Source organism: Egretta garzetta, unplaced genomic scaffold (assembly GCF_000687185.1).
Source record: "Egretta garzetta isolate BGI_Z169 unplaced genomic scaffold, ASM68718v1 scaffold62, whole genome shotgun sequence".
Lineage (NCBI taxonomy): Eukaryota > Metazoa > Chordata > Aves > Pelecaniformes > Ardeidae > Egretta > Egretta garzetta.
In genome coordinates this window covers 506,446-532,215 of record NW_009258947.1, presented here as the reverse complement: position 1 = coordinate 532,215, position 25,770 = coordinate 506,446, and the positions used below count along the sequence as shown (strand labels likewise).

Genomic DNA, 25,770 nt, shown 5'->3' with positions numbered 1-25,770 from the left:
GGGCCAGCGGGCAGCGAGCCCCGGGCTCGCCTCTCCGACAAAGTCTTCTGCTACAACCCCCTCACCGACACCTGGAGCCAGGTGCGGCCGCTGGCTCAGCCTCGCTCGCAGCTCAAGCTGTTGGCCCTGGACGGTTACCTCTATGCTGTGGGGGGTGAGTGCCTCTTCACCGTGGAGAGGTACGACCCACGGGCTGACCGCTGGAGCCCTGTGGCACCCCTGCCCAAGGGTGCCTTCGCTGTGGCTCACGAGGCCACCACCTGCAATGGGGAGATCTATGTGTCGGGAGGCTCCCTCTTCTAGAGTTTCATCTACCGCTTTGACGTGAGCAGTGGCCGCAGTGGGGAGCAGGGCCCAGGCGGCGGGACTGGTGGTGGTGTCGAAGTTTTCCGGTACAACACAGTGGCCAAGCGCTGGAGCCAGTGTGCCAGCCTGCGGCCCAGCGGTGGCCCCATCCAACCCTTCCGCTGTGCTCCCTTGGGCAACACCATCTACTGCGTCAACCGGACCGGCACCCTCCGCTTCAGCCTAGCCCAGGATGGTGAGGTGGAAGCGGATGGCGGGCTCAAGGGCACCTTCGATGGGGAGCTTCTTAAAGCTCCCTTGGATGCCAAGGGTGTCCTCCTACCCTTTGTGCTCACCCTGCCCGAGAGGCTGGACAAAGCAGGGGACCAGGAGGGCTCCCTCCCGCTGTGAGGTGACCAGCCTGGCTCTGGCCTCCCAAGCGGGGAGCTGGGTTGAAGCTGTGGGGGACCCACAAACTCCCCCCTGCAAAGGGGACCCTCTCTGGTGTGTCTACAGAAAGAAGGGGCTCCCCCTTTCCTCTTCTCTGCTCCCAAGAAGTTGAGCTGGAGCCTTGGTTGTAACTCGGTTGTAATTCTTCTTGTGTTTGCTGTGCTTTGTGTGAAAAGCACATGAAAGGAAAAAGCTGCTATAGAGGATATTCTCTGGATTATGTTTGTGCCAATTCCTAATCTGAGAAAAACTTTTTTACACCTGGATTTCTAAAAAATTCCTGACAACAGTGTCATAATGGGACAGTACTGTTAAGTGTTGGTCACGTGTTTACACGTAGTTGCAATCTGGGCCTTTTCTGCTATTTGTTTTCTTTCTCTTTGGGATGATACCAAGGGATAAACACTGCTGGCAATGTAGCTTAGCTACATTTGGGTTTATGTTAAACCAACTATTTCCTGTGTTAGAAAAGTATAGGAAGAACATCTCCATCACAGCCTTTCATTTCTGGTGCAATAGATAGTTTAAGGAAGACATGGCACTGTGTGGTCCCAGGAATTTCAACCACCCTGAATGATTTAAGAGATACCAGACTTAAAGTTTTAAGCAACACAAATGTGTGCCACATGTTTGTATTTGGAATACAAAAAAAAAAAAAAAAAAAGGCAAGTTACCTTTTTAAAATGTGGCATGTTATAGCAGATATGAAATGTTATGTTCTTTATTGGAAAAAGGCAATGGTTTCTGTATAAAAAGACATCGTTTTATTACCTTTTTTATCACAGATTTTAAATTATAACAAAAATGAACTGAAGCTGTTCAGACTGCAACCGATTGACATGACCATGTATGCCACTAGAGTTGGGGGAAATATTTTGTACTTCAGCTGCTCTTTAATTAACTGCAGATAAAGGAAAAGTAACCTAAACCAAATGTAAATTCTTTGAAACTGACTGCAGACAGCTTAAATGTTTCACTGTATGTTAAGTATCCTGTGGAAGGGGCTTTTCTAACTTAGTGCAAGACCATCAAAGGAAGACATGAAAAATAGGAATGCGCTACACATGTTGACTATATTATGCACTAGCATGATGTTATTTCCCTATCTTTTGATTGAGAGACTGCTTTATTTATTTCGATCTAATGATTGCTGTAATCAATAAGTTCTTGTTAATTGCAGCACGTGCTGTTAGCGTGTGCTGTCTTTGGGATTCTGAACCGCCTGAGAGCACTGTTTGTGGAGCAGCATACTAACAAGATGAAACCATACAAAGCCTGTGGAAAGTCGGAGCATACTTTTTGTCATGTTACTCAGAACTGGGAAAGTGTAAGCGGTCTACACAGACAGACTGCATTGAAAAGGGAACATGCATTTATTTTATACATTTTATATAAAAAATCAATAGGCAAGGCAAATGTTTTAGCTTTACAGTAAATCACTGAGAAACCTTTTCTGAAAAACAGAACCAGTGTTTTTGCTATTGGTAATCCAGCCTGGAACTGGCATGGACTGTGGAAGGGAATTGTTTATACTCAAAGCTCTAGTATAGATTCATATTTTAGAAAGACATAGAGACCTTACATCAAAGAAAGCAGATCTTTTTATGTTTTATTAAGATGTTTCTGTTAAACAGGACGTTAGCATTCTTATATGTTATTGCTAGTTCCAAAGGAAGGCAGCAGGCTCTGTCCTAAGAGACACCATCTTCACAAAAGAGAATACTGAAGTTTATAGTTACTTCTTTCCTTCACTTTCATGTTGCGGTGTTTGGTTTTGGTTTTTTTTTTCCTTTTCTGCATCTGTCTTGCACAGGGTTTTAATGCAGCTGATCTGATTAGCCATCCTGTAGAAAACAGTGGTCCAGTCCTAAAAGTTCTTAGCCAAGTGAGCCTATTCCTTAGTGAGCTGATTAAAGCATCACCCAGGTAGGAGCTGTATGCCTGCAGAGTGTGATGCTTGTCTTAGCCTCAGTACAGGTTGGTGCAGTGGAATTTAATGCCACAGATGGTGTATTCATTAGTGATTCACAAAGAAAGTGGTTTTTTTTTCACTGAATGATGGACTTAATTCTCAGACAAGAATCCTTGGGAATGTTGACTCTAAATTACAGCATTGTAGCTTGAGCAGGAAAGAAAAATGATGTATTTGCCTTCGGCATCATTTTTATGTTAACTGTAGAAAGTATTTCAAGCTGTGTAGTGAAACACTTAGGTGCATACTTAAACTAAAGGCAGAAGCGCTAGGCCAGCTTTTGAACTAGTAGAGTCACCAGAAACACAATGAAATGTCTGTTTTATCTTACAATACCATAAAATTTCATAGTTCAAAATATTATGTAGTATAGTTCTTACACTACAGCATAGTGAGGAATTGAGCCAACTTTTGCATTCCTATTAATTAAGCATTTTCATTCTTGCTAATGCATGAAAATGCTGCTAAATGTGTTTTGAGAAGTCTCCATGATTTAAGCTGTGAAAATATGCCACAGACTTTCAGGAAGGAATGAAACTTATCCTTTCTTCCAATATTTGTTGTTTTACACCATGAAGAAATATATTTGGACATAATCTTTACAGTAATAAGTATTCCACGAACCTGCAGCGGTTTGTATTTTTGCTAGCTCCTGTTCTTAGAAAAGGCTGAATCAAGTGCTTACGCGCTTTCACTGTTTACACAGTGCGAGGGCAGAGTCTGGTCTTCATTAGTAGTTGTCTGTCAAACCTGTTTCCTTTGCACACTCTTTGCATAATCGCAGCCTGATGATTGACAACACAGGCATGTTTCTAGCCAGATTTCCTACTCTGGGGCCTCTGTTTCCTCCCTGGTAAGCCCGAGGCAGGTTTGCCGAAAGCTGTTTTTTCCCCCAGTTGTATCTTCAGCATATCCAAAAAAACCCCCATCAAACTCAGATACTAAAACCAGAATTTAGGTAGACTTCAGGCATTGAAGACCAAAATTGTCACCCCAGAACTCTGCATTTGAACTGAAACTGAGCAACCTCTGGCACTTTGACGTGTGGAGGGTGCTGAGCAGTTCCTCTCCACCGATTCAGAACTGCTCACCTCTGAGCAGTTACACACCTACCTAGCTACCGCCTCAACTCCTTTGAAACTAGGTGATGTGATACCCAGAAGCCACTGGTGTAATATGGTTTTATGGTACAAACTGAAGGGCAAGGCCACCCTCAAATTGTGTTTGAATATGTTTTGCTTTTAAAACAGAGCTATTTTATCTCATAGCCTGAGGGCTACGGTATTTGCATGGGAACATGGAGATATGCGTTCGCTTTCTTAGCCTGCAGAGGATTCAGTCCACATCTCCCACTGCCTGATTGGCAATGGATTGAAGGACCTTTTGGAGCTAATCACTGATCTCTAAATATTTATGCATTTTGTATTATACATTAATGGACTAAAAATCTCAGAAATGATCCGTGTAGGTAAATTCTGAGGTGACTCCTCACTGAGTGATCTGAGACTAGCTGGAGAGACATAGTCCTCTCTGCTGCCTTTCTTCTCCATGGGTCTCACAGTCCCCTTCTTCCACATTTAATAGGGTGTGCAGGAGATAAATTATTCTGCTTCCTCCTCCAGGGAGTACCTGTTTTCAAGGTCATCTGCTTAGAGGACGTAGGCTTGAATTCCCTTAAGCTGGGTAAGGGCTTAACTCGGGCCTCCCATGTCGTGTGTGTGTTCTCAAATCTAGATGGCTATTTAAAAGAGGAGTATCGGGACCACCTCCTACAGCTGTTTTTCAGGGATGAACCTCATGCACATCCTCCAAAAGCACACATAGGCTCCTGCACCTCAAGTTCTGGGTAGATTCCATGCTCCAGCTCCTGGATGGGTAATTCAGGACACGTTTAGTGCATGTTGGTGCAATTGGGCAAGTTTTCTTCCGTGGAAAGCTTTTCCAGACAGGCTCTGTATTTTGGGCTGCCAGTCTGAGGTGAGGGACTGACTCCATGCGCTGTACTGGGAGGCCAAGCAGGAAATTTGGATTCTTCTCAGGGGTGACGCCTTGGTAAAGAGGCGTTGCAGTGCCTAACGTGGAAATGCCTAAAGCCTTCACTGCATCTAAAACTAAATCCCTGCTTCAATAAAGAAACAAGCCTTCTTAGCAATGCTAATACCAGATGGAGCTTTACTATTTCCATCTATTAACCGGTTCTGTAAAAAGAAATCTTAATTGCAGCAAAGGTATTTGTACAAATTCTGTTTACACTTGGAAACAAAGTCAAAGGAATAATTGGCAAAAAAAATAACCCTATTTGATCAAAACAGGCCCTGTTAAGCAACATGGGAAGGTTGCTAATCATACCCTATTAATGAATAAAATTGTGCAGTAGCTGATGTAAATTCTGTCCACAAAAAAATTCTTTGTAAATAAGTACCTGGTGAAATTTAAAGTGATAAAAGAATAAATTATTCACATGAAAGCTGTAACTCTCCTGTGCTGTTTGATTGGCTCTCAGAGTGTCGTATCCTGATTATCACTATTCACAAGTGGCCTGCTGCTTTTCCCGCTTTACGGTACCCGTTCCATTGACTGCTCCATAGCTGTGTTACCCTTTCATTATCGCTGAGCTTAACGGTGGTACTGGGGTGATTTGCTTTGTCTCTGGACTGACACGTCGTGCTTTCTGCTTGAATGAACCCAGAATATTTAGACAGAACTGTATCTTTGGGCTTTTTTTTTTTTTCCTCAGTGGCGTTCTCCTGGGAAACTTAAGAAAGCACAAGTAGGGGACATGGTGGTACCATTGAGCAGTTGTAGTAACAAGCATTTAATGAATTTCTGTTTTTGTCTGCCGTTATTCTGCGCACCAGACTCGCACTGGATTTAACAGAACATCTCTGTGCGCGCTATTACCAGTGTGAGCCCGAGTACTACTGTAGCAAACTATGTTTTCATTTGAGTATATTTACTGCCTCAACTCCTACTCTGAGATAATTTAGTGCAAGTTTATAATAGTTCCTCACATTTAGTAGATTCCTGGAATTATTCTGACTTTACATGACTGCTACTAAAAGCAGCGACTGCCACTCAAGCTCAGTAAAATCGTGCAGTAATCACACAACTTCATTTGCTTTGGCCTCCTGAATGCTGAGAGCTGCTGGCATAAGCCCATCGGCATTGGGAATCAGCAGGCTATTTTGGAAGCTCTCGAACTTTCATCAGTTACTCAATGGGAAGAAATGGGAGTGTGGGGCAGAGGGGTAGGAGGGAAGAGAAGAATCGAGAGTCCAAAATACCTCCTGTATATCCAGTTGAAACAAATAGAGGGGAAGGGAAACCAGAGTTGGTACTTGAGACAGCTATGACTAGAGGGCCAATTGTTTTCAAATATTTCTTAAAACAGCCCGAGTTTTTACCACTTATGTTGTTAGCCTTATCATTTTACACCCGCAACACATATCAGACAACCACAGTGTTTAATAAACTGCTTTTTTGCAGGAGTCTTGCGCTTTGCTCTTAAGTAGGTAATCCTTGGACAAATTTGTGAAGTCATGAAATAACAATGTCGACGCTGCCACTTACAACAGATTAACTAATGCAAATGCTTTAGGCACTGTTCATAATTCAGGTGAATTATATGTGTAACTGATGTATTAACAGTTTCATTTTTGAAGTATATATAGGTAAAGCTTTTTATGTACTCCAACTTATGCTGTAATGAAATAAACACATACAAAAAGCTTATGCTCCCCCTTAGGGATTTCTGGGTAAGTGGTGTTTTTTCTTTGTCATCCACCCAATCAGTAAACAGTATTATATTTCTTCTTACAAAGCAAAGACAAAGTTATATGGATTATCGCAAAGGTAAGATGTTTAGGAAATGTTTCTAAGGCTAAGGAAAAGGGAGTATTTTCATTTCACAGTGCACTGGGTATTGGGAACATGAAATACTCTGCAGTGAAAGCACTTACCCTAAGTGCAGATTAGCATAAGCTCCAGTTCAGTTAATTTTTATTTCCCTTTTTTTTTTCTTGTCAGTATGTTAAAGTACATTATTTATTTATTTACAAAAGTTACATGCAGGTTTTTCCCAGGATACTCACCTGTCTTATGTCACATGTCAGATTTTTGGCTGGTGTAGATTTACAGCAGGGTAGGTAAAAGCAGAATTGAATCAAATTTCCTACTTCATCTCCTACTTGCTTTCTCATCGGATAGTTTGCTTGCAATGAAGTCATATAACCTGTCTGAAAACTCCAAGATTCATGGAGAGACGAGGTGGGGTTGGACTCGGTGCCATTCCATTGTTTCCTTAGCTGCCCCAACACGCAAGCTCTACCTATTTCAGCTTGCTTACATTTTCTTTAGAACGGCCAAATTCTGCTGCTCGCTAAACAAGGGTAATCTGGAATAACTTGACCAAACCTCTTAGATTGCCAGAAGATTTGGTCCATTCAGCCCCAGAGTTTTGAGTCTGTTTCCATTTACTAGGGACCTTCATTGGAAAAGAGAAAGAAAAGCTCTGAAAAAGTAAGTCGGGCAATCACTAACTCGAATGTGTAATTTTTTTAAACTTCATTAGTACGTAAATTCTTTAACTCTGCCGTTTTTCTCTGAGCTGTGAGCTAGACATCGGGAAGCTTAGTGCCTGTGAAATTTTCTCTCAAGTATGTCCTCCTGCTTGGTTCACTGAATGTTGTGCACCAACATCTCTCAGGATGCTTGGGCCCCAAGCTCAAGCTTCAGGTGTATCCACAGTCTGGTAAATCATGTGGCTGGGTCCAATAACTTGTGCTGTGTCACAAGATTAATTTTCCAGTTCTGAAACACTGAAACCACCACTTGTAGCACAAAAGGATTTAGGTTTCAACTCCCGTGTCATACCGAGTAATTACCGAGTGTACAAAACAAGTGTGTCAACAAACATCGAGTTTACAACCTGTGGACAGATGTACCCATCGTGGGCGGGGACAAAGACAACTCAAGTTAGTAACTACTGATACTGGGACCATGCCTGGAAACAAACCCCAGTCCTGGTTCAGGATTGCATTGTACAGGCACCTGTAAAGAGGAGAAAAAGCATTTGTAGACTAAAAAAACCTATGTGGCTGAAAGTAGGTCAGGGGAGCAGTAGGCATTTATTACTCAGGTGTGGCAGCACCTGCAGGCTTCTTTTTGAAATGAGTGTGGAGAACATCTGCATCTCATAAATACCACCGGGAGGCTGCTATGAGGGAGGGAGCTCAGCTGCGGGGGGCCGGGAGTGTGTCCCATCACAACTGTGACGCCTGCTCGCCAGGTCGCTCCCACGGTATGTGGTGACAGAAAGGAGCTGAATGAGCATCCTGACGCAATGACAGCTGTCCTGACGCCGAGTCCTGGGGACAGAGAGAGGAAACGGGATGTGCCTGGCAGTCGTACCGCTGTGCCCTTCAGCGCTGCGCTCTTTTTGGGGGCTGGCAGCGCCGGTTCCTGATGAGTTCCCCAGTGAGCAGCTAACGCATGGAGAGTTTTGAAGGTGATGTCTTTTTCTCCCTTTCTTTCTTTTTTTTCTCTTTTTTTCTTTCAATTTTTCTCCTTTCTCTTTTTTTTTTTTTCTTATTTCATCCTCTCCTTACCATCCGCACTCCCCTTCTCTTCCTCTATTTCCCTTCTTTTCTCTCTCTTTTTTAAAAAATTCTTTGCAGGTTGCGTGTATTTCTCTCTCTGCTTGAATATTCCAATTGGTCCTACAGGGGGTCTGTGAATTTGGAAAAATTTGGAAACCAATGAAAAAAATTACCCATTGGAAAGCAATGAAACTCCCTTTCCTCAGGAGGCAGACTTGCCTTCCCTAGCCCTGAATTTCTATACAAAGTGGGGAAGACTTAATCCATCTGCTCCTTGGCAGAAGGGTACAGTAAACCATGAGCTGGTTGCTTCCCAAGGAAATAAAGTTGTGAGCAATTAAATTAGTCATAAAGCCGACTTAAGGCAGGAGTTCTTCACCTTTTGTTAAGCTTACCCATGCTTTTAGTCACTGTAGGCTGTGGCTACAAGAAAAAGTAACTGCAGGATTAAAGTATTGACCAGGTAGGAGGTCTCTGAGGAATGAAGAAAGAGCACAAACTGCTGCAGAATTAAGTTAATTCCCACACCATTTAGAAACCATTATTTTAGTGGTCACAGCCTAATTTATTGAGAGTTTGTACATGTATTACAGATGAAGGGGTAGTTCGGGGGTTTTTCTCTCTGCTGCTTTGCAGTTCTTTGCACATGTGAAAAAACATTGCAGAGTTTGTGAGTAGCAAATTCTTACCCATTCTGCACGGGTAAGTGAATCTGTCATCTGCAGTGATGGATTATATGTCTCTCCCATATTTTTCTAATTAAAGAAGATGCTGAATCGTGATTAGAATAAAAGCTGACATTAACAATATCTAACTTCAGGGACTGCAAATAAGACAATCCATTTTTGCCATCATTGCCAGCCTCTTTTTAGATCATAGTGAAGTTCTAGGCAGGCAGAGAGTCATCTTAAAAATATGATTTAAACGATAAGGAAAAATCAAAATCACGCAGGTCCATGAGAGATCTCCTGGTCTGGGAGCAGCGCTGGGGGGGAACTTCCATAGGCCAATTAAGAGAAGCTGAATCTCTTTGCTTTGCGGTCTTACTTTAGTTCTGTGCTCCTATGTATCTTTTGAAAGCAACTACTGACTCCAACTTCACAACCAAATTAAATGTTGTGTGATTTGATAACACGTTGCAGGTGCAGTACTCTTATCAACCCCTCCTGAAACAAAATGAAGTGTCAAAGTACTAATGGAGAAGTTTGAGAGAACCACCTTAATTCATTGGCAACTTCCTTCGTATCTCCTTGTTAAGCACTTCTTCAATCAACCAAGTGTTTTTTCAGTGTAGATTCTGGCTATGTCCAACTCTGGTTTGCCTTCGACAGGGTTGGAGCATAAGGGTATGATGATAGCACATATTGATGTATGTCATGTTTGTTTGAAAAGCCTGGCCCGGACAAGTCTCTAATTCAGTTCATTTTGATGCGCTAATGCCATTTAACTCAACCTACTTGCTGTCATTGCTGTGACTTTTCAAGCAGGCTGTCAGCATAGAGGCATGTATCAACACACGTATCACTATATATGCCTGCATCGTGCTTTTCTCCCGGTCTAGAAAGGGGCATTGCGCCTGCAGCCACGAAGAGGAAGGAGCGGTGGCTGCTCACCTGATGCTCCCCGCTGTAGGCAGCAACTGGAGGGATGCGGGGAACAGAAGTTGTTCTGGCTCCTATGGCTTTCCTGACCAGACCGCCTGGCTCAGTGCCCGCAGAAAGGAGGGAAGCTGGGGAAGCTGGATATTCCCTCTCCCAAGAACACGAGAGGCGCCGTGGCTCAGTTGTTACTTGTTTGTAGATCTCTGGGGAGAGCGCAGTTCCAGCCTTCCTCTTACTTAAATTACAAGGTTGCCCTTCATTCACAAGAGCCAGGAAAATAGCTCAGCTTACATGTGGTAAAAGAGAACTTGTAAAAGAAGTTATTTTTGAAGGGGCAGTGAAAAAAACAGTATTTGCATTGGCTGCTCTTGATGTTGCTACTGTATTTGAAGCAGTGCTGTAGGCTTCCTCATCAGTCCCAGGGTTTCCTCATGCACAGTTTAAATGCGAAGGGATCCAGGCAATAGGGTCACTTTTTTTTGAACTTGCCCCGTTCTCAGAGGGCACTAAAAAAGGCAACTGAGCCCAGCCAGCTGAGCGACTGCAGCAGTTCATCTTCCACAGGGCAACGCAGGGACGCCCTGCATTGCTGTGCCACGGCTGACAGGGCAGCAGAGGGGGAAGAGAGTGAGGGGAGCAAAAGGAGGCTTGAGCGAAGCATTCTCAGCCAGAAGAAATCATAGGTGCAGATTACTTGGAAAACAGTTCCCTGCTGAAGTTTTTCTGGCTCTAGCACACGCTCAGTGGAAAAAAGAGAAAGATACCTATGAGCAATGACTGAACAGTGGAATTACGGTTAGTTTCTGCTCCTCGTGCAAGAGGAAATACAGGCGTTAGGAAGACTTGGTTTTATTTCTGGTTCTGCCATAGCCTTCCATCTATTACCAGGGAAAATCTGTTTAAGCATCAGTTTTCTCTGAAGAGAAAAACTGGGAGCAGGGAGAGAGAGAAGGATGATTCATCCCATCAGATATTGGAAATAAATAAACTTTTTGCATCAGTAAAGCACTATGGGAATATTGGCTTATACTGCAGAGTGCATTATTTTACTGTTTCTTTTTTTATTATTATTTTTACTGGGTTTGTTCCATGTGAAAAGAATATTTTCTTCCCATGGAGCTGAACAGAATAAAAAAGGTGGAGTGAAACTGTTCCCACTTTGGTCCCAATTTGTGGCCTTCTGCAGCACCCGTTGCCCCTGAAGCCAGGGCAAAGGCAGCGGGACGGCTGCCTTTCTGCTGACGCACCGACGTCTGCGGCAGAGGAGCTGGGTGAGTTAATACGCAGACATGCTCAGTTCGGGAGCAGTAATACCACTGCTGTCGCCATTCCTCTGCCTCCACCTCCTGCCCATCTATTTTATACTCATAGAAGGACACGTAGTCTGGAGAGAAGTGCAATGGAAAAGTGGAGATCTTCCTCTCAGTCTTTTCTCTGCACCCTTTCTCTGAAATGAGGTTAAATACTTCACAGTCTACATGTAACTAAGGTTGCAAATGTTCAGATTTTAACTTTTTTAACTTTTTAAGATTTTGGGGCTGATTATATCTTTGTCTTAACTCTAAGAGTCCAGAGCCCTGAAGAGGTCATTAGAGTACTTTGTGTGAATTCAAACAGGTGAGACTGCAACTTTTTTTCTCTACTGGATGAAGTCTTATAAAGGTAAAATATTTTTACAGCATTGAAGTGTTTCCTTTTGTAGACTTCAGAAAATTTAGAATTCTGTCAGCAAAATAAATAAATAAATAAGTGTAATAAAGTAAAATCCCCTAATATTTGAGTTGACTTTTTATTAGATTTCATAGAGGTTTTTGTCAAAGGCTGCAAACCTGGATACATGAAGTCAACAGAACAACCCTGATTTGTGCTTGCTGGATTACTTTTGCCAGTGTCATTCCATGTGCAGATGCAAGAATCTGAGGGCTTAAGGATATCTGAAATGCACCAGCCATCCCTGTGTCAAGACTTTTTAAATGGTTTTGGTGGTGTAGTTCACTGAACAGTCAGTTCTTGCTTCTGCCAGCCAGCTGGTGATTGCCACAGCACCTCTTGATTTAAAATTTCAAAACAAAGTATGGGGCAACCCTAGCCAGTTCCTCTTGGCAATGCAGCAACTCTGTCTTCATCCAAACCAGTTAGCAAGGGTGCTTTGCTCCATTTCAAGGGTGCAGCCTGCTTACCGAAAGAGCTACTGCCTGCAGTCTTGCTGTGTATGACTTCCCTATCCTTCCAAAACTGGCAGCTTGGAGGTCCCTAAGCTGGAAATCCTCTACAGATACTGGTTTTTAGCAAATGTGGCCAATTGTTACCTCTGGGTGCTCAAGCATCCTGCGTAGCCCCTTGCATTCACCATTACAAGCTGTTTGGGAGGAGGGAAAACCCACCAAGAGGTCTAATAGAAAGAAGACTTATTATTGTCAGTTTCCCCTTATGTCCACTTGCCACATTTCTCCTGGACTGCTGGTCTACATCTAAATTAAAGCCAAATACATCTAAGCTTAGCTGTGTTCTTTTGGTAGTAAAGGAGGCATTTTCCTGCAGGCAGGATGAGGCTGCCGGAGACATGGAGCATAGCCTGTTGATCCAAGCTGGCATTTATGGATATTACTTACTTTAGGCTGATTACGGTTTCAGAAGAAACCCCACTTAGGAAACCACACAGTATGCAGGTAATTGGAAACAGAACCTGGCACAATCATCTTCCAAAGTTTAGCACTGGGCTTTGAATTTGTAAATAGAAAAGGCCTGCGGCTCTGCAGTAAACCAGTGGTTCTCCCAGTAAATTCCATGAAGGAAACAGAGGCCTTATTGTTTTCTTTCTCCCCATATAGTTTTCTTTTCCTTTGTTTCTCTCTTTGATCTAAGAAAATTCTGGGACAGCTCCTTTAATTAAGGGGCAGTAGACAAAGATTTGTCTGCAGGGCGATGTTGGTGTTGACACACAAAGCTAAGCCTACAAGCTCTGTTTTTCTCCACCTTTTTATTCTATTTGGTAAAGCAAGACACTTTTCATGTGACAGTTTTTTAAGGGTATAATATCCTTTGATTTAAAGGATACCTTTTTTTTTCCATTTTTTTCCCCCTCAAGAGTTTGTGTCCAGGCAGACTACACGCACAAGACACTTTTATTTCTGTTATATTCACTAGTGTTTGTATGGGCACAGCACCAATGGTAATAATTTGCATAATTATATAAAAGAAACATCGATTTCACTTCCATGTCTGTTGTTAAGTAACTTGGATTTCAGTAATTTCCTTAGCCTCTTACACTGTTCTTCTCTTTCCTGCTTCTACCCAACTCATTTTACTACTGCTTTTAAAGTGCCAGATGTGAGCCCAGTTGTAAGCAGCTACATTTTCAGAAGAAATTATTTCTAATGTTTTATTTTACAGTAGTCACATGGACAGCTTCCCAGCTAAAAAAAGGGTAAGTTGATTCACCCTGCAAAATATGACTTTTCAAATTAACTGTGGCTAACTCCTACTCACTCAGCATCTCCTAGGTGACAGTGACTGCACGTACTCTGAGATATTTTAAAATAAAATAACCCATGGTTGCAATCACTGGTTGAATTAAGATGATGACAGCGGGGTTTGGTGTCTAGCCCAGAGAGCTCCAAGAGACCGCTGGGGTTGTACATACTGTGCTTGCTAACCCAGCTCAAAGAGATCCACGTGAGACACAATTTAATGGCAGGGTTAGGTTAACGGTTGGACTTGATGATCTTCAAGGTCTTTTCCAACCCAAACTATTCTACGATTCTATGATTCTTATTTAAAGTGCTGGTGGCAGTAGTTTAAGTTGGGTTGTCTATCTGACCTTTGCAAATATCAGTGGAACTGGATTGGAGATAGGACAAAAAAGGGGAAAAATCAGTAAAAAATATCACAGGGTAAAAACCCCAGTATTTTGAGTCTTTTGATGAGTGTTCCTCCAACTGTTAAAAAATCAAGTTCTTCCAGAAGTATATTACATATTACAGAAGGCACAAGACTACTGCCTTACTACTAGTAGGCGGCATATAAACCTAAGTGAAGCAAGCAATAGTAAAGCAAAAGACAGCCAAGATGTGCATAAACATGTGAACCTGTGGGTTGGCCGACAAATAATGGAGCAATACTGCCAGTGCAGAAGTGCTGGGGCTGGCAGGGGGGATAATGATCTCTTGCCATAGGTGAGACGTGACTGCAGCATAAGCATCGAGGGGAGATAAGAGCTGTGTGCAGCCAGGAGGCCTGTTTCCACACCCAGCCTCCAGTTCCCTTCACCAGCATTGCTCACTGCTACTGTCCTAATTCCTAGCATAAACAAAGCAGAGGGCTGAGAGGGACGGATGAAAGGTTTACAGCCTGAGTGTTCGAGAGCTCTGCTTGGCTCCTGCTCAAACGCCTCCCCTGGGTCACGTATTTGGTTTGCTGTGACCTCTCGCACTTCCTTGAGATTGGTTGTTGCATCAAAAGAAGACACACTATTTGTATTTTGTGGTTTCAGATCAGGGTGTGGAGGGATGACTGAAACGCTTACAAAAATGTAAATGGTTTGGTTTTCACTGTTTTGGAGATTTGAAAGAGTTTGTCATTTTGGATGCCCAGGCAAAACAGCAGTGAGTGTTATCTGTTGCAGGCTTAATCTAAATTTAAAAACACTGATGGCATAACGTGCAGTCAGATAGAAGTTGTGTGGGAGGAGAGTGTCAAACCTGTCCTGTCTCTACCTTCAGTCTATCCAAAGTGCTTAAATCCAGAGCTGAAGGGAGTTTCCAGATAGCCCTGTGGCCACCAGGGCGATCTCTCCAGCAGCCTGCGATGAGTGGGGAGAGGGGCTGGGAGCTGTAGCCTGCTCTTCCACCCCTCTTGTTTAACTGCCTGGAGTGCTCCCGTGGCAGCAGCAGCAGTCAGGAGAGCAGCCAGGGAGAAGGAGTAGGTTGTAGGAGTGGTAGGGACATTGGCTGCGGGGGCATCTTTGGTTGGATGGTAAAAGAGGGACTCGTGGCCCTTGTTACAGCTCTGCGTCCTATTTATAGGATGGAGGAAACATCTGATGCCGAGCCTACTGGCTGTCCACAGAGTTCCCACTCTCTGGGCTGTATCCGAAGCACATCAGCTTTTCATGCCAAGAGTACCCGGTTCTGCAGAAGGCTGCGGTTCCCTGCGGTGTGGGCAACCCCGAGACCCCAAACCCCTCCCAACCACCTCCATCTCTCCCACCTTTCTTTATGGAAAAGTCAGTGACCCTTTGTTGTGGTTTAACCCCGGCTGGCAACTAAGACCAGGTCAGAGTCCCTTTGAGTCAGGTTCACACTGGAGTCCCAGCCTGTCCAGTACAGCAGCACAGAAACCGCAGCGATGCCCTGGCCATCCCCCAGCCCAGGCGCATGGCCATGGCTGTTATCAGAATGTTCCTGGGCACAGCAGAGTGAGGTGATAGGCAGCACAGCAGCACAGCAAGCAGCGAAAGAAAAAAGCAGCCACTAATGAGCACTACACTCTACTATACAGTAAGGGAGCAAGCCCCATGGCAAGCACAGGAGGCTGCCAATTTATAGCTAAACAGCAATAACAGCTATAAATTCCATCTAGCACATTCCAGTCAAACCCATTGTTATCTTGAACCCACATTGGGTGCCAAAAAGAACTGTTGTGGTTTAACCCCGACTGGCAACTAAGCACCACCCAGCTGCTCGCTTACTCCCCCCTGGTGGGATGGGGGAAAGAATCAGAAGAGTAAAAGTGAGAAAACTCCTGGGTTGAGATAAAGACAGTTTAATAGGTAAAGCAAAAGCCACACATGCAAGCAAAGGAAAACAAGGAATTCATTCACTGCTTCCCATGGGCAGGCAGGTGTTCAGCCATCTCCAGGAAAGCAGGGCTCCATCGTGTGTATTGGTGACATGGGAGGATGAATGCCATCACTCCAAACATCCTCCCCTTCCTTCTTCTTCACCCGTATTATATACTGAGCCTGACGCCATATGGTCTGGAATAGCCCTTTGGCCAGATGGGGTCAGCTGTCCCAGCTGTGCCCCCTCCCAGCTTCTTGTGCACCTGGCAGAGCAGGGGAAGCTGAAAAGTCCTTGACTGGTGTAAGCACTGCTCAGCAACAATTAAGCCACCAGTGTGTTACCAACATTCTTCTAGTATTAGATCCAAAACACAGCACTATGCCAGCTACTAGGAAGAAAATTAACTCTATCCCAGCTGAAACCAGGACACCCTTATTAAGCCCATAGTGGATGGTGGTGTCCTTCCTAGGAGAACTCTGATGCCACCTGTCTGTATGGCTGGGGGATATACAAGTTGGGTTTTAGCTTCGCTGGACTCATGCTTCATAAAGGGGCAATGTGGATGCGGTGTGATGGGTTTCTGCGGCACTGTGGTCTTCATTTGTAAGAAAGACAGTTGATTGCTGGAATGGCCTTGTGTAGATGGAGTGAATTAAACTGGCAGAAGGTTTTTCTGCTTGTATGATCAATTCTGGCCAGGGGAAAAGTTACAACGTTATAATTAAGAAGACAATGTCTTCTGGCAGGATCAGCTACATTTCACTTAAGGAGGTTTCATGGTAGAGCTAACTAGGAAAGCAAAATTAGGTATGGGTGAAACCTTAGAGTTTAAAAATCATCAAAAGGCTTGGATAAGTCAATACTCCATATTATTTTTAACAGATCTTGAAAGAGTCACTGAACAGCTGACAGGAATGCATATCTCTTCTCTCCTAGTGACTACTCTCCAAACTAGGCTGTGGTGTTATTCAACTATTTCATTATTCAATGCTGTATGTAGCAACATGCAGAAAAAAGGCTTGAGAAAGGCATCTAGAAAACCTTCTAGACTCATGGTTGTGTCAAGGAGTTGTGGTAATAAAGAGTTCTCATTCTTCTGGGCAGAGAAAAGGGATGAAAATTTTCCCCTCATTTAAATTAAAGCTCTGACAAGTTGCCTCTGATCCACAGGACTAATCTCTCTCCTTGCATTTTGTGCAGATCCTGACCCAAAAAGGAGGTTCTGGCCAAATGAGAGCTTCTAAGTGTGACTGGCTTAGTTGGTGGACTTGGCTGGCACATGGAGCTAATGTAAATGTGGAGCTGTATGATAGTGCTGTACTTTTCCAGTTCTGTCCAAGGGGGCATTTACGTTCTCAGGGCACTTAGACTCAGCCTGCACTGAGGTGGAGATAAGTGGTTTGAGTGTGCCTGGGAAAAAGGCTGAGGCTGATTAATTAGTTTCATAGAATCAGAGAGTCATTTAGGTTGGAAAAGACCTTTAAGATAATCAAGTCCAACTGTTAACCTAACCCTGCCATCCCACCACTAAACCATGTCCCTAAGCACCTCATCTGCCCATCTTCTAAATACCTCCAGGGATGGGGACTTGACCACTTCCCTGGGCAGCCCATTCCAGTCCCTGACAATCCTTTCTGTGAAGAAATTTCTCCTGATGTCCAATCTAAACCTCCACTAGCACAACTTGAGGCTATTTCCCCTCATCCTATCTCCCATTACTGGGGAGAAGAGGCTGACCCCCACCTCACTACAGCCTCCTGTCAGGCAGCTGTAGAGGGCGATAAGGTCTCCCCTCAGCCTCCTCTTTTCCAGACTAAACAACCCCAGCTCCCTCAGGCACTCCTTGTAAGACTTGTGCTCCAGACCCCTCACCAGCTTTGTTGCTCTCCTCTGGACGTGTTCCAGCACCGCAACGTCTTTCTTGTAGTGAGGGGCCCAAAACTGAACACAGTATTCAAGGTGCAGCCTCACCAGTGCTGAGTACAGGGGCACAGTCACTTCCTTACTCCTGCTGGCCACACTATTCCTGATACAAGCCAGGATGCCACTGGCCTTCTTGGCCACCTAGTTTCATAGAATCATAGAATTATTTAGGTTGGAAAAGACCCTTAAGATCTTCACAACTATTGGTATGCTTACGGGAGCGGCAGTGAGCACAAAATTGGGGGTTGTGGTTTGTCCCAAATATTGTCTCTCTCTGGAACAGAACTGCTCCAGCTGACTGGGATTCACAGTGCACATTCATCCCTTGTATCAGCTGCCTAAAATAATGATTTTCAGTGTGAGACTGGCTCTGTCCCTTTAAAATCTGTGGCAGCCATGCTGATGTACCCTTTCTTAATAGTGCTGTCACTAAGACCTCTCCTAAAGCCTTTCATACTTTAATAAATTTAAAATCTAGACCCTCCAGGCTGAAGGCAGTCTCATCCCCTCTTGTCACGACAGGGAGATGATGCTGAGACGTACAGTGCATGAGAGATGTGACACAGGAAGGTTCTGCACGCTGCAGTTTGCTGCAGACAGGTTCAGACTCTGGTCAGTGTTGTTCTGTTGTTTATGCAACTGAGTTTTAATGCAAAAGGCTTTGGGGTCAGGGATAAAACCCAGCATGCTTGGCCCTTGCTCAGCTGCAGGCAGTGATGTCTCTTGTGGTCTCTCTGATCTCCTGGAGCTTGCATTCGTCTCAGCAGAGAAGCCCGGTTGCCGCTCTGCATCTGTCCTGCTTAACAAGTGAAGTCAAAATGCAGCAGCAACACAGTGTGGTGTACAAGATTAGACTTATATTTAACTTTGCCATGCCAGTTTTACTTCAGCTTTAATTCATCCCAGCTTCTCCACTGACTACCGTGGAGTTCCTCTGGCATCCCATACGGGGTCAGCAGCATGGCGACTTGAGGTCATCACTGGAAACGTGGCGCACTGATTAAAGCAGCAGCTGTATTTATTATTTGCTCACGCAGTCGGTTCTCAGACCTCTCCTCTGCTGCATCCTTTCGCAGCAGTTCCTCTTGCTGTGCTGGGTTTGCGGTAAGCGGTATCGCTAATCTCCTCGGCTGGACCTCTGCGTGCAGGATGCTTCCTCCTTGCTGACAACTTGCCTGGGAGGGATTTTGTGCTGCAGACCTTGGAAAAAAATAGAAAAACCAGAAGAGATAAGTGTTCCCCTTCCTCCTTTGTCCATGTGTGAAAGTGAGTGTGTGGGATTCTGCCTCTGCCGCCGCACAAAAGGGCCTTTCTCTCCACCCTCCCCCAGGCTGAGTTTCCTCACTGTTCCCACTGTTCTTCCCTCTGGATACCATTCAAGGGACAAACTGGGGTAGCTAAATGTCCTCTGCTGTTCAAAGGGGTTGTTGCATCTTACATAAAATACACTGACTCTTTAAAACCATAACCAATTAATCAAAGTCATCATTATTCTGTGTCATGTTGGTTTTGGTGGTTTTTTTCTGCATTTGAATAGCCTTAACAATGTTTAGAGCGTATTGTATAGCACCATACACATGCATTATTTTTCTTCCTAAAGGTGTATAAAATATCCTCAAGCCTTAACTGGAATGACCGCTATATTTGCAAACTATTGCACTTAGCTTAACTGTTTGTGCCTATATAGTCTCGTGGGTGAAATGCTGTTCCCAGGTGAGTCAATGGAGAACATATCTTTTTTTTTTTACTGTAATGGTATTGAATTTCACCCCTGGGGTTCAGTGGGATTATTTTGTGTGGAAGCTAAGCAGATGTCAGTGCCACGTTGGTGTCATATTTGCAAACAAGCACAGAAAGAGAAATACCTCAGGGAGAAAATTTCATTTAATGACAGGTAGAGATATTAAAAATGTATCTTTTCTGGAGGACTTTGCTGTAACAGGTTAGGACTGAATGAAATGCCTTGGCTTTATCTTTCTCCTCTTCAACCTTTCTTTCTCTTCTACCTTTCTTTCAAACCATTCAAAGAATGGCTTTGAAAATGTGTAGGAAATTGCAGGATAGATTTGGACAAGCTGACTGCAATGCTGTCAAGAGGAGGTAGCACAAAGATGGTAAATAGTAAAGGCAGAATAACTAGAAGGTGCTCCCACAAGAGGACATAAAGTCTCTCAACCAGAAAGCCTAGTATTTTCAAAACTGTACCTAATGATGTGAATATTCTGGTAGGTGCAAGCCTTGCTTTTGCTACCTCAGGTCATGACTACAGTCATGCAGTTTTCTGGGAGACATGCTTGAGACTGCCTTGCCCTGTACACGGCGTTCCAGGTGGGCAGCAAGTAATCTGTACGCTCAATGACTGACTCGGTTTTGCAGGTGCCCAAAGTGAGCTCAGGCTGTGGACCTGAACATGCTATTCTTCTGAAAGTCTTCGAATTTATTGAGTTTTCTTCCCTGAGTTCACCAGAACAAAGTTGTTCATCTGGACATGGTGAAAGGCCAGTTTTCTTCCATCCCATTCCCACACTGTTTAGGCAGTGTAATACTTGAAGTAAATGTTTTTTTTTTTTTTTTAATTTTCAATGCCATATAATCTGTTTCATGCCAGCTTCCTGGACAAGATCCTGGACACCTTATATATGCCCGCTTTAACCATTTGGCCTATCTCATGTTTATCTCTGTCTTGTAGTAACAAGCATTCCAGTTTCCTCCTTCTGCATCACCCACACGGAGGCTGAGTGTGTCTTTCTTCCCATATGCCATGGCTGGCAATAAAAATGAGCTTCGTGACAGCAAGAAGGAGTTTGCTCTTCAGGACTGTTCTACCACAGAAAGTGTAACAGCATGCGTCTTCTTCTGGGGATGGAATCATGAAGTGAATAGATACTGCCAAAAGCAAGGGGCCTGAATTAAGGCATGAAAACTATGGGCTATTCCTACGTAGAGTAAAAAGGCGGGCATTTCCTGCCTACCTTAAGTAACAAATGGCACAAAATGCTGCTTTTGTGGATGAGAAATTGAATGTGAAATGGAGGTAGGGAGCAGCTGGCCAGGTGTCAGAATCCCACCAAGTCCCCCGGGGTGATATTGGGAGGCAAAGCATATTGGGTTACAATGTGATTCTGTTATGCACTGAAGAGAAATTTGCCATTTTATAAAAAAGGTCTGAGTGGCAGCAAAATAGGGATTAATTGCACTTCTCTTCTTGGCAGGGGTGAGAGTGGCTGAAACACTGCACCTACTTTCAGGCATTAGCCTTGGCTGGAAATGTGAACTTGCTGGAGGGAATTCAGAGGGCAGCAAAGGGAACATGAGGTTTAGGAAATGAAGAAAGTTTCAGAGCACTGGCTACGTTTAATCCAGAAAATGAAATTCAGAGTGGGGAACATGAGAAGTCTTTCATTATGTAAAAGGGTGCTATTAAAGAAGATAATGATCAGTTGTTCTCTTTGTTTGTTTAGGAAGTGCAAGAAGAAATCAGGTTAATTTTTGCTTACTCTGCAGCTAAAAAGACTCAGACTGGATACTACGAAAACTTTGCTAAGGGAGTAATGCACAACATCCTCATTTCTTTATTGGCTTATTACCAAAAATGTTAGTGCCTGATATGTGATTTAGATACACTTACTCCGCATTTTGTGACTTCTTGATGTGTCTTCAGACCACACAGAACTACCGAGTAATTTCTGGATAAATCAAATGAAGATTCCATGTTTCTAACAATATGTGCTTTAATTATCTTGAGAATGCTGTCTGAGAGTTTATGAGCTCACCCATTGCCACCCAATTTTCACGTTGAGCTTTGGAGAGAGCTGAGCATGCTATAGACTAATAAAGCATGGGAGAAAAGTAACTTGGAAAATCAAAACCCCTCAAAGAGGATAACAAAAAACATGAAAAATGATTGATTGATTAAATGATTAATGAAAAGAATGGCTGAAGATGCTGTGGGGAGAAGGAACAGTTGCAGGTATGTGAGAAAGTGACCTCGGCAAAGCGAGGCACGCAGGTGATGAAGGAATATCTTCCTGACACATAGCTGTAAAAGAGCCATGTGAAAGTGGGAGAGTGGGCAGATGAAAGCAGTGGCAGATGAAGCGTAGGAGGCAGCAAAGAAAAGCTGCAACATACATGAGGATGAAGTAATAGCTCTCCTTCCCCCTTTCTTAAATTACTGCATGGGAGGCGGGTCTGGTTTGAAAGAGCTGTAAAGGAGAGAGGAAGCACACTTCAGGCTGGACCTGCCCTGCACAGCTCCTGAGGAGTACTTGGTGTCATCAGAAACCACTGGCTCTCCTCATGCCTGCCTGTTCAGAAGCACTGTCCTATTTTGGTCGCCACAAATACTCAGTGTTTAGCTGGAGCTCATGTTCCTTCTCCTGTGCCAGCCTGTGTGGATGTAGAAAAGAAAAAAGCCTTATATGTTTTGGTTTCTTTGCTCCAGCTGAATCCTGAATTTGCACGTTAATGATTCCATTCCTTCATTTTAATTTTGTCAATTCTCTCATGGCATGTTGGTCTCCCCTGCTCCCCTTACAGGCTTCCAAGATTGCTGGTGACCTTGCCTTAATATGCACAAGCTGCTTTACCTCTATGCTGCTCCTGTGTGGCGTTTCTCTTACCTTGGCCTCACTCCAAATGCCAATATTGCTTAGCAGTTTTTAATTTTTCACAAGTGCTCCATTTTTCAAATCTACCAGTTTCTGGGCTTACAAGCTATGTATTTGTCCTAATAAAATGAACAGGCTTATGGCTGTCATGGCTGTTCCCTAGAACTGCTGGAATGGCCATGCCTGCACTATAAAGCTCTCTTACCTAGCAGAACAAGATGACAGCATCCAAAGCTCCATGGGCAAGGATGCCTTGCTCAGGTTGAATCCTGCCTGTACTCAGAAATTGTTTGGGAAAGTACCACGCAACCTAGTCCAAAAGGGTGCCAAGGAGCACTCTGACATTGTAACAGTATTGATGGTGGAATTACCATGCCTGGGAATCTCCTGTTAGGTTCCTAATTAGCCAATGAGTCCTGCCTTCAGAAGTTGCTCTTGGAGAAGACTGGTGCTCCAGGGTCTGATCCAGGCAGACATAAGCAGGAAACAATTCAGCCAACCTCAGCTTGGCTGTTTTGCATTCTGCATGAACAAGTCTAAGATGTCTGGCCTGTCCAGGTTATATTCATCCAGCACATCTGGTGCCCATCACCACACCTGCTGGATTTTAAGGATTAGGGAGACAAGAATTTTGGGGGTAAAGGGTCTATGCTTTCCTTCTGGTCTAGGTGCTGGTACAATTCAAGTACCCTTATGAACTAAGTTCCAAATTTGGCCCGAGCTCTTAAACTCGTTTGTGGTACTGATATTTCAGACCACTTTTTGACCTTATTATATTTCTCCTCTGGAAATGCAGCTTCTCAAGGTGGACCCGGCATTGTGAGCTGAGAATTCTTGCCTTGGGGCCCCATCTAGTGGGTAGTGGTTTGCACTGAGCAGCACCAAGAGCAACTTTATTTGTGTGCTTTGAGAAATAGGAAGCAGTAAAAGGAGCTGATATGAAGATTCCCTGAAGAGCTTAATAATCACAAAAGAAATCATTGTGTGTTCATTCTTCTTCTGCTGACATTTTGTTTCTGTCTCTCTATATAGACGATGTTGCTTTGCATTATGTGCCAAAGCATTTTACTAACATATCAGAAGCATAACCCAATTGTAAAAAAAAAAAAAAATAAGAGAGAAGAAAACAAGAGAAAGAAAAGGAGAAGAGAAGAGAAGAGAAGAGAAGAGAAGAGAAGAGAAGAGAAGAGAAGAGAAGAGAAGGGAAGGGAAGAGGAGGAAAAAAAAGAAAAAAGAAAAGAAAAGAAAAGAAAAGAAAAGAAAAGAAAAGAAAAGAAAAGAAAAGAAAAGAAAAGAAAAGAAAAGAAAAGAAAAGAAAAGAAAAGAAAAGAAAAGAAAAGAAAAGAAAAGAAAAGAAAAGAAAAGAAAAGAAAAGAAAAGAAAATGGAAAACAAGAAGAAAAGAGAAGAGAAAAGAATCATCCATTCCTTCTTGTATTGTTTTAAAGGAATGGCTGCATTATTTCACTGAGTATGCTGCAGTCATTGGTAAATTATTCAAGGATATCAGTATTTCCTCTGTGAAGTTATCCATAAGTTAAGTCACTTATTAGGTAACCTTGAAAATAGGAAGCATTCCAGCAGCACTAAAAGGTCTGTCAGAGCCAAACATTTAAAATCTGTATTTTGTCTTGACAGAACTATTTATATGCCAGATTGCTAAAGTGGTAACCGTGTTCAGAAATGAGCTGCTTGTTGTACACATGAATTAGGAAAAGAAAGTGGTTTGAGAAACAGAGGAAGGTTTTATGACTATATCCAAGTTACTTCTACAAATTACATTTTTCTAGTCCATCTGTCAAATGAATTTAGCAAGTCAAATTTGGATTTCAATTGCACTTAAGTCGTTCGGTGTAACCTGAGGGAGTAAGATGGATAGCTAGACAGAACATATGGCCCTAGCTGTCTAAAAATTTGCTTTTTCTAAAATATAAAGGAAAAGAAAGAAGGAAATAACTAAACTATGTGGTAAGGATAAAGCTATTTCTCTGGCAAATGTGTTTTACAGAACTAGCTATTTTCAAGAGGGCGTCTGTAGCTGTACATAGCTTGCAGTCTTTCAATTTAGAACAAAACCTGATGGAAGCAGTTTCTGAAGAGTTTCTGTGCTAACTGTATCTTCAGAAAGGATCATAAGGGGTGGAGATTGAGTACTTCTGAATTTGTGCAACAGGGTTACTTCGCAAAAAGCTATTTCATAAAGGATAGGCTGATTATTTTCATTAAGCTGATTATTTCCATTAAGCTGCATAGAAGGGTTATTTTAAAACAGTGCATGAAATTCCCAAGGTAGAGATATTGGAAGACAAATGAGAGTCTGGCTAAAATAAAAAGAGCATTGTTGGGAAAGAAACCTTTTTAAACTTTGACTGTTAAACCATGATCTTGCAGTCCTCTTTGCCTTGGTCCTTTTTCCCCCCCCCCCCCCCCCCCCTTTTTTTTTTAAATTAAGGGGGTGAGGGGTGGGAAATAAATACAAGTGATATAGTGTATAGAACACTTTCCATGCCTTGAAAAATCTGACTCTTCAGTTTACTATTTATAAAAGAGGAAGAGTTTTAAAGGAGGAATGTGTAAATGTGTGAAAGAGTGATTGACAAATGATTTTTCCTTTTATTCTTATTAACATTATATCCATTCACATTATTTTCTATCACTTTTCAGCCTCTTTTATTTTGTTCTTTGGCTTCTACAACTGGTGTCCCTTTTGCAGCACATTTACGCCTCTCTCTTTTGATAGCTTAGGTTGGTTTTATACTGTCATATATAGAGTGGGTCAGATCTTTAGCTGTGCAAATCCTGGAGAAGCTTTAAATCCTCTCCTGATGTGGAGAAGTGCTACATTTTTATTTTTTTTTTCCACTGTGTTTCTCAGTCTGTAAAGGCTAAAATAGTTTCCAAGATAAATGATCCTGGAAAAAATGACCTCCAGAATAAATGATCTGAAGCACAGTGCTGGAGTTACAGCAGCTGGAATGGTCCCATAGGACCCATTACACTGACCAACAGTTGTCCTAGTTCAGCTCACCAGGAAAGGCATGAAGGGCTGACAGAGGTGAATGATGCTCATGTTTTCAGGAAATAGATTTGTGAGAGAACCTTTGTATTGCTGCTATATTCTGCTCCAGACTAAACAGAAAATGTCTTTTGCACTATGATTTCTGAATTTCAGAAAAAGTTCTTGAACTGAAGCAGTACTGATATTTGTGATGAATGGAAGTTCTTCCCTTGCCCGTATCGAGGGTCAAGTCCCAGGCTTGGGCTCCTGTACATTCTCCTCCTTAAGATATTTCTATTCGATATTTGACTATTCAAATTTTAGAGACACTGGGCACAGTGTCAGAACCAAACCATTGGGAGGGGGAAGATTTAATCCCTTTTTTTAATCCATGTAGAAATTAACACCAAAGAGGAGGAGCTGCAGTGGAGGAACAGAGGTGCTCCCAAACATCATGGGGCTGAGGGGAGGAGATGGGCAGATGCAGGGCATGGTGCTAAGCCTTGAGTTGTGTGGCCAAGGGCTGTGGCTGTCTCATCCCGCAGCTTGGAG

At 43.2% G+C, this 25,770-nt stretch overlaps 1 protein-coding gene across 1 annotated transcript; it reads left to right on the top strand.

The window, feature by feature from the left end:
- Window positions 1-5,921, top strand: KBTBD11 (kelch repeat and BTB domain containing 11; the record flags this gene model as incomplete). Its single annotated transcript, XM_035889918.1, is given in 1 exon segment — window positions 1-5,921. A coding segment is annotated over 1 exon segment (696 nt), but the record flags the coding sequence as incomplete, so codon positions are not given.
- Between the last annotated feature and the right edge of the window lie 19,849 nt (window positions 5,922-25,770).